The sequence below is a fragment of the Lotus japonicus genome, chromosome 3, assembly GCF_012489685.1.
Source record: "Lotus japonicus ecotype B-129 chromosome 3, LjGifu_v1.2".
NCBI lineage: Eukaryota > Viridiplantae > Streptophyta > Magnoliopsida > Fabales > Fabaceae > Lotus > Lotus japonicus.
Window position 1 is genome coordinate 78,048,926 of NC_080043.1, and position 17,253 is coordinate 78,066,178.

At 35.6% G+C, this 17,253-nt stretch overlaps 2 protein-coding genes across 3 annotated transcripts; one reads left to right on the plus strand and one right to left on the minus strand.

The window, feature by feature from the left end:
- Window positions 1-2,907: 2,907 nt before the first annotated feature.
- Window positions 2,908-5,719, plus strand: LOC130746138 (calmodulin-binding receptor-like cytoplasmic kinase 2). The gene is made up of 6 exons (XM_057598680.1): window positions 2,908-3,228; window positions 3,668-3,912; window positions 4,014-4,182; window positions 4,275-4,364; window positions 4,463-4,764; window positions 5,134-5,719. The coding sequence occupies exons 1-6, from the start codon at window positions 2,973-2,975 to the stop codon at window positions 5,392-5,394; spliced, it is 1,323 nt and encodes a 440-aa protein (XP_057454663.1). The 5' UTR covers window positions 2,908-2,972; the 3' UTR covers window positions 5,395-5,719.
- Window positions 5,720-8,048: 2,329 nt separating this feature from the next.
- LOC130746140 (uncharacterized) lies at window positions 8,049-16,824 on the minus strand. 2 transcript variants are annotated; one of them, XM_057598681.1, is made up of 14 exons: window positions 16,585-16,824; window positions 15,549-15,607; window positions 15,004-15,121; window positions 14,452-14,525; window positions 14,163-14,231; window positions 13,179-13,781; window positions 11,737-12,266; window positions 11,468-11,532; window positions 10,544-10,623; window positions 10,191-10,295; window positions 9,700-9,839; window positions 9,378-9,506; window positions 8,503-8,655; window positions 8,049-8,414 (listed from the first exon to the last, which is right to left on the minus strand). In XM_057598681.1, exons 1-14 carry the CDS (start codon window positions 16,769-16,771, stop codon window positions 8,273-8,275), a joined length of 2,454 nt encoding a protein of 817 aa, XP_057454664.1. In that variant the 5' UTR covers window positions 16,772-16,824; the 3' UTR covers window positions 8,049-8,272. The 2 variants fall into 2 exon arrangements, with proteins under 2 accessions (XP_057454664.1, XP_057454665.1); XM_057598682.1 differs by lacking the exon at window positions 16,585-16,824 and having other exon boundaries at window positions 15,545-15,593.
- Window positions 16,825-17,253: the final 429 nt, after the last annotated feature.

A 17,253-nucleotide genomic window follows, 5' to 3' on the forward strand; every position in this document is an offset into this window, starting at 1 on the left:
ATTCTATCAAGGAATCATACGATTATATGAACAAGAGTACCTTAGAGCACCAACCGAAGATGACCTGCAAAAAATACTACATGTTAGTGAAATGCGGGGGTTCCCAGGCATGATCGGGAGTATTGACTGTATGCACTGGGAGTGGAAAAATTGTCCTGAAGCATGAGAAGGTCAATTTGCTAGAGGGGATAAGGGAACCACAACAGTTATTCTTGAAGCAGTTGCATCTCATGATCTATGGATCTGGCATGCCTTTTTTGGATATCCGGGAACGTTGAACGATATAAACGTTCTAGACCGGTCACCAGTGTTTGATGACATGGAACAGAGAAAGGCTCCAACTGTGAATTTCTTTGTGAATCAACGTCCCTACAATATGGCATACTATCTAGCTGATGGTATCTACCCTTCTTATCTAACTTTCGTCAAATCGATTAGACTTCCTCAAAGTGAACCCGATAAGTTATTTGCAAAAGTTCAGAGGGATGTCGGAAGGACATCGAACGTGCATTTGGAGTGCTTCAAGCTCGTTTTAAAATCATCCGTGAACCAGCTCGCTTGTGGGACATAGCTGATTTGGGTATCATTATGAGGTCATGCATCATATTACATAATATGATTGTTGAGGATGAACAAGATTCATATGCTCAATGTTGGACCGATTTTGAGCAATCTGGGGAAGGTGGATCTAGTACACCGCAGCCATACTCGACCGAGGTGTTACCCGCCTTTGCAAATCATGTGCGTTCTAGATCCGAGTTGCGTGATTCAAATGTTCATCACAAACTGCAAGCAGATCTAGTGAAGCACATCTGGGCAAAGTTTGGAATGTTTCGTGATTGAAGATGATTTGTATCGTACTAATTACGTTATTTGTGTGTTGTGTGCTTAGTTTGTTGTCTTGCATTTTAAGTTATTGTGTGCTTAGTTTGTTGTCTTGCATTTTAAGTTAAGAAAATAAAATAAATTATTGTGTGCTTAGTTTGTTGTCTTGCATTTTAAGTTAAGAAAATAAAATATATTATTTTCTATATTTTTTTAAAAAAATTAAATTGTTAAATGTTTATTGTTTTAATTTAATTTAAATCGATAATTGTAATTTTATGTAAATAATAAAAACAAAAATATAAAATTAAATAAAAGTATGAAATAAAAAAGTGGTGGAGTAGGGTGAGTGGTGGGGTAGGGTGTTGAATGAAAAACTATTGGAGTGGGTAAAAGTTGAATGAGTGTTGAATTGGCGAGAGAAGATAATGTGGAGTGTTGGGAAGAGAAAAAGTGGTGTTGAGTGTTGAAATCCATTGTAGATGGTCTAAGTAGACATAGGTGATGCAGAGGTTTGACACCTCATCATCAATTCCACCTAGGGATGTCAATGGGTACGGGTGGGCATGGATAGTATATACCCACCACCCGCTCCACATGTAAAAATTTATATCCATACCCGCTCCATATCTACATGAATATCCATTTAGTGGGTTTTAACCGGATTTTAAACTATCCGTGGATATCCATGGGCACCTGACACCCATGAACATAAATGAATTCACATATATTTGTTCAAAAGAAAATTATGTTAAATATAAAATTTAACATTGGACTTTACGGTCAATCAATGTGTAAAGGAAAATACTTCTTTTCTACTCTTTTTTGGGTCTAAGTGCTTCTTTTTACTATTACCATTGTATAAGTTTACTTGAAAGAGAACTATAACTCAAACACAAATTCATTAAATATTTAATATACATCTATGTATATACATATAAAAGATATTTTAGTATTTTATATATCGGATGGGTATCCGTGGGTATGGATACATCAATATCCGTACCCTCCCCATTAATAAACGGATAGTGAAAATATCTATGAAATAAATCCGTGGATACCCGTGGGCAAGGGTAATTTTACCCATAGCGGGTTTTTATCCGCGGGTATCCACGGGTGTTGGTAATTTTGACATCCCTAATTCCACCTTGTGGCATCTACATAGCAATTTAATTCTACTCACTAGTCTCTCCATTTTTTTCATTCTTCTTTTTCTTTTGATAACAAACAAAATGATAAAATGGAGAGAAAACGCATTCAGACTACTAAGCAGAGCGTTACTGACATGTTAGGGAGGCCAGCAAAAACTCACTTTTGGGTAGGAGCACGAGGGATTTCCCTAAAGAGAGTTGTCTATTAACTGAGAGTTTGAAATTTTACTGGACCCGAGGCCGAAATATTTCGAATCTCGACCTATGATGATGTGAGAGTTAACCCAAAACTTAAGACTAATTATGCCAACCCGCATTTTTTCATTCTTCTTCATCGATCCCACCGACATGTCAAACTTTTTCACTTACACCACATATCCATTGATTTTATTCTCAATCCTCCTATGGCCATTGTTTATCTCATTAAACTACCCTCAATAAATGGACATTAACTAAGATATTTCTCTCTAGTCTAGAGAGAGAGAAGAAAATGTTGTGTGAAGTTGCAGACAAATTTTTGGGTAGGACTTTAGTCAATTGTGCATGCTGGTTTCCATCTTAATCATGGGTCATAGCAGTGGCGCGCAGCAAGCAAGCAACCACCAGAATTTAAGTCGAAGATGCAAATTGCAAACCTTAGCCTCCACTTTTCACTATATCATTTTCATTATTATTACTATTTATGTCAAAAATATTAAAATTAGCAACGGGTGGTTGATTGACTTCAAATGATACATGCTTGATTCTTTTTAAGCAAAGTCTCAGGTTTGAATATTATGGAGGAAAAAAACTCGTTAGGAGAGTTAACCTCATCATAATGTAGATGTTTCTGACTCGAACAGAATTGTCTCCGAAATAGACACTAGTCTTACACAAAAAAAATTAAAATTATTATCATAAAAACAGAAAATTCAAAGTCGTTGCTCATGATTTATTACAGTTGACATACACTTTATATCTCTGTTTCAACTACCCGCCAAGTTCTCTCCACAAACAATGACAAGTCCTTATGACCGCAGCCAGAATCCCAGCTCCGGTCACCGGAGCACGCCGGACCGCAGCACGCGCTCTTCCGGATACGCCTCTTCCGGGTTCAGAACTCCTCAGCGACCGACACCCTCCTCTGGCGGCCAGAACCCCATGGCCGCCGCCGCCAGGTCAGTCGTCGGGCTGTTCACCGCTTGCTTCACGCCGCCGGAGTCCAACAACTCCAAGAGCGTCACGGATTCCGAGGAGTTCAAATCTACCTCAGGTACTGGTTTGATATTTCCTTAATTAGCTGGGAAAATGCCTATTCTCTTGGAGAGTGCGTGTGTGAGCGTGCACTATCTCTGATCCTTTGGATCTCGGAGTTTGAGTTTCTGCATAAAATAGTTCATGTTTTTAAGCGGTGCGTTCTGTTTGGCTGCTGGGAAAATGGCAAAATAGTCAAGAATAGTTTAATTGGAATTTTGGGTTTTAGTCTGAATCATCAAATATTAGTGGAATTTTGGAATTTTGTGTGCTGTTTTGTTAATGTGATGCATTTGGGTCACTAGTTTGTATAGTTTTATTAAAATAAATTAGCGTCTATGTATGTATCAGAGCCAGGAATTGCTTAATCAATCATCAATGCATTGGCTTAAGGTTATCTTCATGTTTGTCAAATGGAGTGGATGAATTAGATTAAGATGTTCTATTTTGTTTCATAGTTGAATCGAATCCTTCAAGAGCTGGTAGTCGGAGAGGGAGTGGCTCAAATCGAGGTAACCACGGCAGTTCACACAACTCAATTCATGGGAAAGAGCCTGGCATTGTGAAGTTCACCATGGAGGAAATCATCAAAGTCACAAGAAACTTCTCACCTTCTTTTAAGATTGGCCAAGGTGGTTTTGGGACGGTTTACAAGGCCAAACTCCAGGATGGAACTGTTGTTGCAGTAAAGCGTGCTAAGAAGGTTTTTTCAACTTGTTTTTTGTAGCCTATTCATATGTTCAGTTGTGTCATTACAGTAACAAAAACCTAAAAGTTATTGGTCTGTTTCATTTTACATTGCAGAGCGTACATGAGAAGCATTTGGGAGTGGAGTTCCAGAGCGAGGTCCAAACATTATCACGGATTGAACATTTGAACTTGGTCAGGTTCTATGGATTTTCAGAGCAAGGGGATGAAAGAATTATTGTTGTGGAGTATGTTCCAAATGGAACCCTTAGAGAACATTTAGATTGTGAGTTTCTCTAGCCTTTTAAGCTATTTTGTGCCTTTGTCTTTAAGCATTGTTTTTTGGTGCCGCCAACTTGATCATAGGAATTATTACAGGCATTCATGGAAGCATTCTGGACCTCGCCTCTCGTCTAGACATTGCCATTGATGTGGCTCATGCTGTTACCTATCTTCATATGTATATAGGTATAGCTTTTTGTCAAAGTGCATTGTCATTTTTTCTGGTGACAAACAGAATGCTGAAAAGAATCTGAATGTTGTTGCATGTTGTGTTTTCTTTGTAGATCATCCTATCATCCATAGAGACATAAAATCTTCCAACATTCTCCTCACTGAGCATTTACGCGCTAAAGTAGCAGACTTTGGTTTTGCTAGACAAGCAGCTGACAGTGACTCTGGCATGACCCATGTTTCCACCCAAGTTAAAGGAACAGCTGGCTACTTGGACCCTGAATACTTGAAAACATATCAACTAACTGAAAAGAGTGATGTCTATTCATTTGGTGTTTTGCTTGTTGAAATTGTCACAGGAAGACGTCCCATAGAACCCAAGTTCGAACTCCGGGAGCGAATAACAGCAAAATGGGTGTGTAGTGCTCATCTTCATTTTATTCTTCTTTTTGTGCTATTCAGTCTTTTTTCATAACTTTATGAAAAACATAATCTTCTATATGATATTCCATTTTATTCAGAAATTTAGCACACCCTCTTCATGATTTCACTTTCCCCATGCATCCGTTTTGTTTAAAGCTTTATCATGTAAGAAGGATGGATTATTTGATGTAAATGCAGAATATGAATATCATATATTCACTATTTCTTTCTTTTCCGATCGGAAAGAACAAAAGAAACATGCTGCTCTTGCTTCAACATTTTCTGATCTCTAGTCGACCCGTCAGTAGGATTCGAACATAGCTGAAGTTCTTACCATGTTTCTTATTTGCTACAAATGCAGGCTATAAAGAAGTTTATAGAGGGAGATTCCATCTTAGTCTTGGATCCAAAACTGGATCAGACTGCAGCAAATAGTTTAGCCCTAGAGAAGATACTTGAACTAGCTTTACAATGCTTGGCTCCACATAGACAAAACAGGCCTTCTATGAAGAGATGTGCTGAGATCCTTTGGACTATTCGCAAGGATTTCCGAGAGCAATCAGCTGCAAACTTTCGCTCATTTTCCACTACTTCCCAAAGGAGCAACTCAGTGAAAGAGTGAGAAGGCCAGAGTTCATCTCAGGCAAACTACACTTACATCAAAGAAGAATGTAATGGAAGTTGGGGCAATTGGCCAGAGTGGCATATGGTGGTAGTGGTAGGTAGAACTCATATTATTTGTCCATATCAGTTTTGCTTGTCTATAGAAATAAGGGAGCATACTTTCTATAAATGTGAGTACCCTGCATTCATTAACTCTGTATTTTTTGTTCTTGTGATATACCACAGAGAAGGAAAACTTGTATATTATTGATTGGAAATTTGATTGCTGTACCTGTGCTCTGAAGTTCCATTTACGGTTAAATATATGTTTATTCTTTTAGTTAGACCTGTTTAGGTAAGGTCTCACTATTAGTTAACAAAAAAAAACAAATGAGAATAAAGAAATTAAAAGAAAATAAAATGGTAAAAATAAAATGGTGATAATATAAGTGATTTTTTTAGTGTTTGATATGAGAAAAAATGAAGTAAAATAAAACTTTAATTCTCTCATTGCGTGTGTGGTTGGTGAGTAAGTGTATGCTTGATTTCGCGTTGGTGCAATTGCAAACATAATTTTACGTATCCCAATGTGTTAATGGAGAATCTAGGATTTTCACGTTGAGTTTATCGTGGATCAGAGAAACAAAATTTTGCTACATTGAATTTAATGTGGATTTATGTTGACTTCAATGGGAAGAAATAAAAGGATTTCTTTAGTATCAACTTGTATTTTTCATAAAAATACAAACTCTTTTTTAAAGAGCTAAAAATAATTTTTTTATAATCTTAAATAAAACGCACTCATTAAAATGAAAAAAAGTCACTCAGGGGATACTTTTCACACACCCATCAAATGATATTGGAACACCCAAAACAATTTTTTTCTTTTTACCTACTATATCTTAAGTGACTTTGAACTCTTCTCAAAATCCAACTTCCGGAAGCTAAATTTTTGTGATCCAAAAGTGTATTTATTTTGCACTTTCGCAACTTAGACATCTGGAACACAAAAATAACTTCTGAATGTTCAAGTTCTATTATAGTGCAAAACAAATACATTTTTGGAAGCTAAATTTGTGTGTTCCAAAAGTTCAACTTCCGAAAGTGTTTTTTTTTTACACTTCTGAAACTTGAACTTCCGGAAAAAAGAAGTTCAAATTCCATGAGAGAAAATATTTTTCTGCCTTTGTTTTTGACAATAACTTGCTTAAGGAAAAATATAATGACTTAAAAAAAAAACAATTTCTTTGACAAAAAAAACCAATTTAAAGTGTTAGATCGTGAACAAAAAACCGAACTATATTGGAGAAAGCAGTGAAAATTGCAAGACAGAATGAAAAGATGGAGGAAAAATTGATAAAAAATGAACGCAGATGTTTAAATAGCAATTTTAGGTATGGGTGCACATGGGCCGGGTTAACCCAATGAAACCATCCAACTCAATCCGATCTAATGGTAAAAATTCAGGTTGAATTGGGCAAACGAGTCTATTAGATGGATGTTATTACGATCCAATCATATTTGGATCGGATATCGGATTCCATAATAATCTATCCAACCCAACCCGAAATCCAATCATATAATAATAATACATTACTTAATATATATTTTTAATATTTACCTAATCTACTAGCAGGGTATGTAATTTATGAAGACTTAAAGTACTACCACTAGAGTGATTTTAATGAGACTTTGAGACTAATTTATTTGTAATTACTTGTCATATTTAAAGACTTGAAGTACTTGTTCAATTATATGATGTTGTATAGATGTGTGTATAGACGGTAGTTATGAACTTATGATGTAATTGCATGTTAAAGATTTGGAGTAGTTGTTTTTTAATATTTTTCAATATTCCATATTATTTTTTATTTTAATATAGTGATCCAATCAATCCATCCGAACCAACCCGAAGATTGTCGGATTGGATTGGTTCAGGTTCGTAGGTGAAAATTCACGAAACCCAACACAAACAGTTTTGATCGGTTCGGATCCTGATTAGCCTAAAAATCTATCAAACCCAACCTATGTGCAGCCCTAATTTTAGGGTTTAAACATTTTTTTTAAAGGGCAGTCTTGGAACTAAAAAAATAATATACAAATTGGCTTGTGTTATTAGTAATTTGTTGTGTGGAAAAAACAACCCCAAAGCAACAGCCAGCATGTTGAGTTTGGTTTGATCAACATATCTCTTATTATAATAAAATTTACAGGCTCTTTTAAATTATTTTTACATACCAACGCTCCAAAGCTCGAACCCTAAGTTCTATTACTACAAATCTTCAACGAAATTTATACCCTTGATTCTTTACACAAATAAAAAATATTTTTTTTCTCGAGATTAGAGTATCAACCGTCGATAACAATGACTAATTCCTTCATCGTAAATTTTCACACTAAGCAGTAAATAGTTGACCACAAAATATGCTATATTTCCAATACTTAACCACGTCACTTTATATCAATAAATAATATATTATTTAAAATATAAATATCCACATTTTATAAAACTACCCTTTATATAATATAAATTTCCGATCTACTCACATTATATGAAATGTTTTTTTTATAGACAAATGTTAGTTGTTAGTAATTGTTAGTGAGTAGATCGATTAGTTTTGCATTCACTATAAGAGTTTGATACCCAATGTTAATTGTTCATATATAAGTAAATATGTATATAAAAAAATGTATATATGACTAAAAGAAAGAAGCAAGCCTTGTGAAGCAAAGAATTTACAAGAGACTTCTTTACTCATTGTTTACATATCTGGTCAGCAACCATATATACTACATGACAGCCTAACATTCTTGTATAACCTTAAAGCAAAATTAAAATGCAAAACAAATCTACCTCACATTCCTTTTTGCACCCTTCCAATTCCATATATGCTTTTCTAACTATCTCTTGGAAATGAATCCTGACGAGTAAGTTCATAATTTTCATTTGCCGGTAGCTGATTCTCAGCATCATCGACAATATTTACTTTTGAACAAAGGAAGAAGAAAGAAGATGTGTATATTGTAACATGCCAAAAGCTGTAACCATTTTAAAAGAGCAAACATGAGTCAGAGAATACACAGAAACAAAGAAATAGAGGAGAGGGTATGAGTAAAATTGCAATACCTATGCCAAAACCAGTAGTTTGAACTGGTTTCAAGTGTCCAGCTTATTCCTGCCATGGCCAATGCAACAAAACCGGCCAATAAAAAGGCCCAGCGGAACCGTCTCAAGATTGTCTTTACAAGATTATACAGCCATTGCTTTATAGTTTGCAAACTGCAGTGAAAATTCACCATTACTATTTTGATATATTTAAGACATAGCATTAGCTAGTCCAAGAACCTTTATCTTCAAGCACATAGTATATGACAATGACCACCTTGAAGATTTAAGGTTCATCTTTAATTCCCACCACCACCTTTGTCCCTTAAATGAACCCAAGGGGAAAAGATAACTATTTGAATTTATAATTACCTCAGCCCTATTTTGCGATAAAATCAGTGCACATGAGATGGACCATGAATCAAATGAAAGAGAAAACAGTTGTACTATGTCAAGTTGGCAATTTAAGTGTAATTGGTTTTCCATTTGTATCAATGCAAACGGGTAAAAACACATCTCAACACGCAAATGGAGGAGCAAGATTTTGCCACGTTGAATTTAACGAGGATCGGTGTTGAGTTTAACAGAAATCCAAAACACACGATAAGGAAGAGGTTCATGTGTGACATCTGATCCAATATCCATATATAGAATTGGGGAACTCATGCTAAACAGTACCATACAGCTAGATTAAGCTACCATCAGCTATAGAACTCATCACTTCGGGGAAAAGAGGGAGGGGGTGGAAGATATCCCAATTTCACAACCAATCCACGAGCACAAAATAACTTGGAAGATAAAGTATTGGGCAGAAAATTGTACCATCAAATACTGTTATATTGTCTCAAAATCAAACAACATTGGGCTCAACAATTCACTTAGAACAGAGAACTTACCTTAGAAAGAAATTTGGTGAGAATCCAAGTGAAAAGGAAAGGGACCTATACTTTGTTGAAATTTCTGCCAACCATCCAATAAGAAGACCAAGAGCCCCAATCACAATCACAAGAACAATATTTGAAGACCTGCACATGTTTAGTATAAATAAACCTGAACAAAATTTAAAAATCTTTAGCAGCATGTATCCTTTGTCCACTAGCACCCTGTTTGGACACGGAATAAAAACACTTATTGGAGCTTATCTACTAGAAAAAGCACTGGATAAGCTCCAATAAGTGATCTTTGGTCCGTATCCAAACAGGTTGTAGTTTGATCTACCTGGTTGCCTTAGTTGCAGCCATAAGAGCAGTAAGTATAGCAACAGCAGTGTGGATTGCCCTCTTATAGACTTCACCAATAGTAGCTAGGTACACAAAAGTGCTAACAACAGCCATGAAAGAGAGCCAGAAGTCCATGAACTGAAATATTGAAAGTCACTGTAAATTCCCAGGAAAACAGTTATAGCCTTTGTGTCTTGCATTGTACTATATATCCCAATATCTTCAATGAAAACATTTTTAGCTTCTCATGTGAGCATGTATACAAGCTACTATGATTTGACACCCAAAGTTTGAATAAACACACAATAATTATCCCATCAGGAATGTGAATCATATTAGGAACTCAGAATACAGAGAATTTTTGAAGCTTATAACTGCTATGTGAGATAATAACTTCCTTTATCTGATGTTGGTAACACTTTTAGTTTAGTAATTTTTTATTTTATTTTAAAATAGAGTGAGAGAGACCACTAAAGGCAAAGCTGAAACCTGTAGAACATTGTAGTTTAATGCACACCAGGTGCCTACATCACATGCATGATATAGTCCACTTGAAATTCCACTTGACGTGAACAAAATCCATTCTGCAAGGGCCTGCATATAGGGAATTATGGGTTCCACTGTCAGCACTCAGCAAGACACACACAACACATGTACTTCTATGGAATCTGAATTGTTTCTCTCATGACTAAGTTAACTTACAAGTCTGGAATTATTTATCCTCGACATAGAAGTTTATATACAATTTTATAGTCACAATCAATTTTCTTACTTGGGTAATCAAATCATAATATAACCAAATAATTGTGGTGGAAACGTAGATAAAAAAGGACAAGAACTACCTTCTGGCGAAGGGCCCAATAGGCAGGAAATATGGCTGCAGCATTTGATGCGATGAGAAAAATTGATTGCAGGACATGCCCTGCAATATTTTTCAATAACTGGATTAAAGAACCAAGTATATATAAAATTCCTTGCAGCACATCATAAACTAAACACAATAGTAAATCTATAAATGTAAAATTAGGAGAAACGAGAGACAATATGAGATTTAATCCGTGTGTCTAAACTACACAACGGAGGTCATTATATATAATAGGCACCATAAAGACACAATAAATACAAAATACCCTAGAAATATCCTATTTCCCTATTTACATGATTAGGTTACTTAATAACCATAAATAAAAGATATCCTACTTATTTACAAGATATCTAACAATAGATTTAACAAATCAAAGATAAAAACAGGAGCAAAGCATACTTGACTTTTAAATGCTAACGACACTCACTTTGACACTCTCCTTCCAACACTCTTATTGATTGGTTGAAATGTATGTAGGGTCCACTAAAAATATGGGCCTCACATCCAATTTAGTGGGGTCCACATACATTTTAACCAATGAATGAGTGAGTGTTGAAATGAGTGTTGCTACACTCTTTTTTATCTATATCTCAAAACTGAACTTGACTGAAACTCACTATATTTACCTACTTCAAAAAGATACATTGATATTGGTTGCAGCGAATCATTATGGATATATCATTGAATGTAAAAAAAATAAAGGAAAAAGGACATTGGCCACATGTAAATTAGTTTCGGTTCTCTGCCAGATGCTGTCACTTAAAAATATCTGATCTAAATCGTAGCAAAAAATCAGATAAAAATAATATGACAAAGAAATGGAGGGATTCAGGTAATATAATACGAGTTTAACCAATAAATAGAAACACCAAGTTGATCAATTTCTAAAATTAGCAATCACCTTTATGTGATACAATTTCCACGCTACAGTCAAAGCCACCATGGTTTCGATCACAAGAGCAGAAGCTGAGGCAAAAAGTGAACATTAAAAATAGTAAATATCCTTGGGAAGTACCGAAACAAACACAAACTATGTAATCAGGAAAATGTTCAATATATTATCTGATTATTTAATCAGCGTCTCGGTCAATACCAATTACTCGCACAGGTCTTGTCTAGTATTGTAAAACAAATAAAATGTAAATAGAACGATAAATTAAGAAGAAGAACCTGTATGATGTCAATCCACTCGCATCAAAAGAATATTTACAGTCCCCATGAAAGGAGCAATGTTTTGGGCACCCTTCAAGTGCCAAAGACATGATAGTTTGCTGTTTCAAAGAATCACTGCTAGTATTAAGATGTCTTAGACCAAAACCCCAAGTTCCTTCTCTAGCATAAATAATGTAAAAATCAATATTGTCATCACTTGAATCGTATTCCATGAAGAACATGGATTGATCACTCTTCTTTGTCTCGTTAGCATAATAGTAGTCCCAGCTATCAAGAGAAGGCAATCCGCCAAATCTAGCATAAACTTCATAACTGATCTTCACATCTGAGGATAGCCGTACATGAATATTTCGTCCAGCTGCCCCACGAGGAATGTCGAAAGTGAAGTAAGTCCAAATGTCATTAGTTTCTCCTCTGTTTGATGAGCTGTTAGAAAGTGGCTCAAGAGGAAAGTTGGCAGAAGATGCTCCTTCACCGACAGGTAAATAATATGATTCAAAGGGGGTTGGACCTTTCCTTAGAACTGTCTGCAGAAAACCATTATCGTTAATAACTTATTCCTGTGAGTAAATAAATATCTTCAGGCATCAAAATATAGAACTAATTCTACAACAGCATGCTGTTATGCTTAAATCTATGAAAAATGCTTCAAAATTCCACCGTATAGTATTTAGTGAAAAAATCTAATATTTTAATTTCTACACAAGTAAAGCTAATATGTTGGAACGAGTTCTACACTCCTTATATTTCAGCATTTGGCGTAAAATAGTTCAAATCTCAACAATCTTCAAAACAAATTCAGTTTATCCCAAGAAATAAGTTAGTGAGTAGACCTTCCAAGAGACGCACCACATGGATGCTAATGTGTGCACTAAAACAAGGCACACTCCAATGGACTTTGAGGCGTGCATTGCAGATGTTATCGCCGTCTTCTATTTTCTACCACGAGATTTATACAGCATTACGTTTTATTCTTTCCAATTGCTACATCTTTTTCTTTTAACCATCAAGTTATGAATTACATGTGATCAAACCCCTGTTCTTTCACTTAGAGATATAATGGGGGAAAAAATCATTCATGTGTTTTACCTAACAGAAACTTCTGAAATAGAGGGTTCTAAACTTGATATCAAAGGTCTTATGGTCAAGTGGTTCAGGTTTCAATCCTTGTTGGCCCACTCTTCTAATAAGAAAGTTGAAGATTGGCACAAGATAGGATGACTTGCGCATTATCTACCCCAAAGGAATCTTGGGTGAAGGGGCATGTCAGAGATGTAACACAAGCTTTTGGGATAGTTGGTTTATCACACTACATATAGAAGTTATAACCTTAGGTGCAAGTTTAAATCACACTGCTAAAATTTAGATTTATTCTTCTTAGAAAAAAAATCCTCAGCATCAAAAAGTAATAAACAAACATATCTAGTAACTAATCCTACCTGAAGATTGTAGCTACCCATTGTGCAATTTGGTCCAGCTTTCCCAAGTGGGCACTGTAGCACTTGTGATTCCATCGAATAGCAAACTTTTACATTGCCATCCTGCGTCCCTCCAAATTTTTTTGTAAGATTAACTGGTAATATACTAATGTACAAACGACCAATCCGTGGAGAGCGAATAACCATCGGGGCTTTATTTAAATTACTGGAATAATCAAACACAGAATCTGCAGGTATTGCACCATGGCGCGCAAAACCCAATAAATTAACATCACTTGCACCAGAAGCATTACTTGAAGATGTAATATTTAATCTGACATTTGCTACCATAATGGTCACTTCTTCTACCACATTTGATATATCCAAGGAGTAAAAGTTTGGTAGACCTTCCTGAACACAAAAAGTTTCAATTTTACTTTTGCAGGTCGTTGCATTTTCCATGATTGGCTTCTTTATTGTAGCCTTCAATGTATCATAGACATCAGATGTTGTGCACGAAAGTGGATAGACTGTACTGTTACAGAACTTCCCACTCATCATTGAATTTGTGCATGCTGCCACGCTAATATTGGCACTAAAGGAGTATGCTGGGCCTCGGGTAATCTGCAGTGGTAGAGAAGTAACTATTATCCATCCATGTGTAGTTACTGAATCGAGAACCACTAAGAGATAGAAGGAGCCAAATGGAAATAAGTTAAGGAATATTTGTTTTGAGATGGGGTGCAAAAATAGAAGCATAAATCCGCACTTGATGCTGTTTCCAAGCTGACATTTTGGATGGAGAATTTCATTTAGTTATGCATATTAATGTGAAAAGCTAGCAATTGCATCAACATAGGAGTATCCCTTTTAGCATATAGATGCACAAAAAGGCAGCACTCAAAGGAAAGGATAAACAATTATTCAACATGTGATTAAAAATACTTCGAATTTTCAGATTTCTTCGTTATATCATAGAAGTAATATTAGGATAATAAACCATACCATCTTTGATTGTGTCCTTGTAGCTCCAATGCCATTGAAAAGACCTATGTACCAAGAACCTGGAGATATCTGAACAATAATTCTTATGTTTATTGTTAATGAAATCAGAAAAGGACTAAGCAAAATTGGTCCAATCCGTTCCCATTATAAAATAGGATTTTTCATATAAAGGCAGATATAGCTAAGTCATTATGGACCTCAAAGAAAAGGAAACACTGAACTTGAAGATACAATACTATTACAAACAAATAAAGATATTGCTGAAAATAGAAAGAACTTAAAACAAAACCTGCTCATTCGTCAATTTCATACTGATATTTTTCTCCATAGGAAAGCATTGCTCCACATCAAGACCATTTATTCCTAAGGAAAAAAGGGGTGAAAAAAAGTAATTTTAAAGTGGCACAGCATTAAACAGTTAAAATAAAGTTTTTTTTCTTGGTCAAGAAGGAGTCAGAGAACAAGAGGAAGAACAAGTGAACCAGTAATGTCATAGTGCCTCAAATCAAAGTGAAACACAAATTACACATTGAAGAAAACATTACAGGTTCATGAGTTCAGTATTCATCCATTACATGACAGCCAAAAGAAACAATCATGGTAGTGCAGGTAAAATAATGGCGCGCAGGGACTAAAAACATCACAAATTATAATGCTAATTTAATGGTTAGTAAGAATTTATTGGGGCTACAATGGTTCTGTCATGTTGATGAATAAAAATGTTACAAGTTTACAAATATCTTAGAACAAAATTTAGCATAGAATCTATGTGCCGAAAAATTTCAAGTTTATAAAACAGTTAAATTAACTTGGTATAAATATATTCAGGTGGGGCTTCTACCTGAGACAGCTGAATCTTTTAGAGATGTGTTTAAAACATCTGGTAGCGGAGGACTTCCATCTCTAAAGCATATAATTGGTAGGGTGCTTTTTGGAACCCTTTCAATTCTTGTAACATCCTGAAAAAAATACATTTATACCAATGAGGGAGACAAATAAGTCAAAGCCGATTCAACAGCAAGAATATATCCAGAAATCAGGTTCTCAATGTAATTTTCTGTAGCAGAACCAGCAATGAAGCAATTTAAACAGATAAATAACAACTTAAATGATAAAAAAGAAATTTGTATAATGAAAACTAAAAAGACACAAGACTAGAGATATAGGATTTTAATCAAAGAACTAACTCATTTGCATTATTATCTGTACTGAGTACATCTGTAACAAAGAAAAAACCTTAGAGCACCAGTTAGAAACAAAAATCGAAGAATGTAAATAAATTTAATTCAAAGGTACAACGGTATTTGCAGGTAACAGACATCAACACAGATGCATGCAAGTATTCTAAACGTGCTTCTAGCTGCCAAGAATTATAGACATACTTACTAGGTCTACATCTGACTTCAATGCTATGGTTACTGCAGAGAACCACGGTGGTATATCAACTGGAATATGAGAAAATATCAAGGGACAAAGTGAGCTCATCATAATTCTGACACAGATTTAATATTTGTTTGCTCAAAATTACAATATTGTATCTTATAACAAATTGAATTGCCTAAACAAGTAAAAAGCGGAAAATGTTAGCTTCTCAGGTTATATTATAGCTCTTTCTCATCTCTGTTCCAATCTGAAAGAGCTGATTATAATCATTTCCTACTGATATTGGGATTTCATGCATAACAGTAACTTAGCCATAAACACAACATCTTAAAAGTGCCAATAACTTATACTAAATCTAACATAAGCAACGAAGTACACTTCAGTGATGAACCAATCACTGGCAGGGAAAGAAAGAAGCCTTGAATGAGACAGCAAAAAAGCTCACAAATCATCTACCTCAAAAATTACAGACAGAACTGTAGCAAGTAGCAACTCTTAGTCAAGGCATAATTCAATGCATCACAAATTAGAGAACATATGACAACCCACAATCATAAGATTGTATCATGCATGTTCTTGATCTCAAGTCATGGCTCTTCCAGAGATTCAAATTACTCAATTATAAGTTATAACCACATTAAAAGGCTATTAACAACAAAATAATGTGAAAAAAAAAGCATTTTACTTATTTCAATTCAAAATTCTCAAAACCCTCAAAAGATCAGCATCATTAACTTGTTGCAAATCTCCTCAGTTTCCCTCAAGGGGGTTTAATTCAGAACAGTTGCATAATCACTTACCTAAGAGTCTTAGACTATTCAAACCAACAACAATTTGAAGACTAGGGATTATTGAACAATGATAAATCAAGTACACCAGACTATTCCATCATAAATCCACCAACACACATGAAAATTCAGTCCCTACCCATTAAACTCAACAGTGTAAAGGTACAATCTTAATGAACAACAGCAACAATAAACCAACTCAAACGTGTAAACAAAGAAAAGGGTCAATGAATAACTACTGGGTGACACACCTCTGATATAGCGGAAATCAAAGGGTCTAAGAGTAGTCTGAGGGTAGCTGAAGCTGGAAACAGTGAAGAAGTCACCAGTGGTGCCCACTTCATCATTTGCAGAGGAGAGAGCACAATGAAGTAACAGAGCACTGAGCAGAAGAATCACGTTGAGATGATGACGCCACCGAATCGAATTGAGAGACATGTTTTTTTTTTGTGATTCCCAGGTGGTTTCTAAGAGAATGAAAATACAAAGGTGTAAACTAGGGATGGCAATGGGTCGGGTAGGGTGCGGGTTTTGCCAAACCCAAACCCAAACCCGAAATCAAAAACCCACACCCGCACCCGCACCCGAACCCGAAATGGGTGGTGAACTTAAACCCACACCCGAACCCATTGGGTTTCGGGTTCACCCGACCCGTACCCACACCCGCACACAACCTCAAACAAACAGTTGAACTCGGAAACCCGACCTGAAAAAGACTGTGAAGAGAGCTATATTATGTAATGTAACATTGTAATTGCCATGTTACTGTTAAATTAATATGCAAGATGCTGCATATATTGTATTGCACAAGCAGAATACTTAGGTTTCACTTATACAGATCCGGGTTCGGGTAGGGTTCGGGTGCGGGTTTGGCCAAACCCAAACCCGAACCCGAAAGTGATCGGGTAAAACCCGAACCC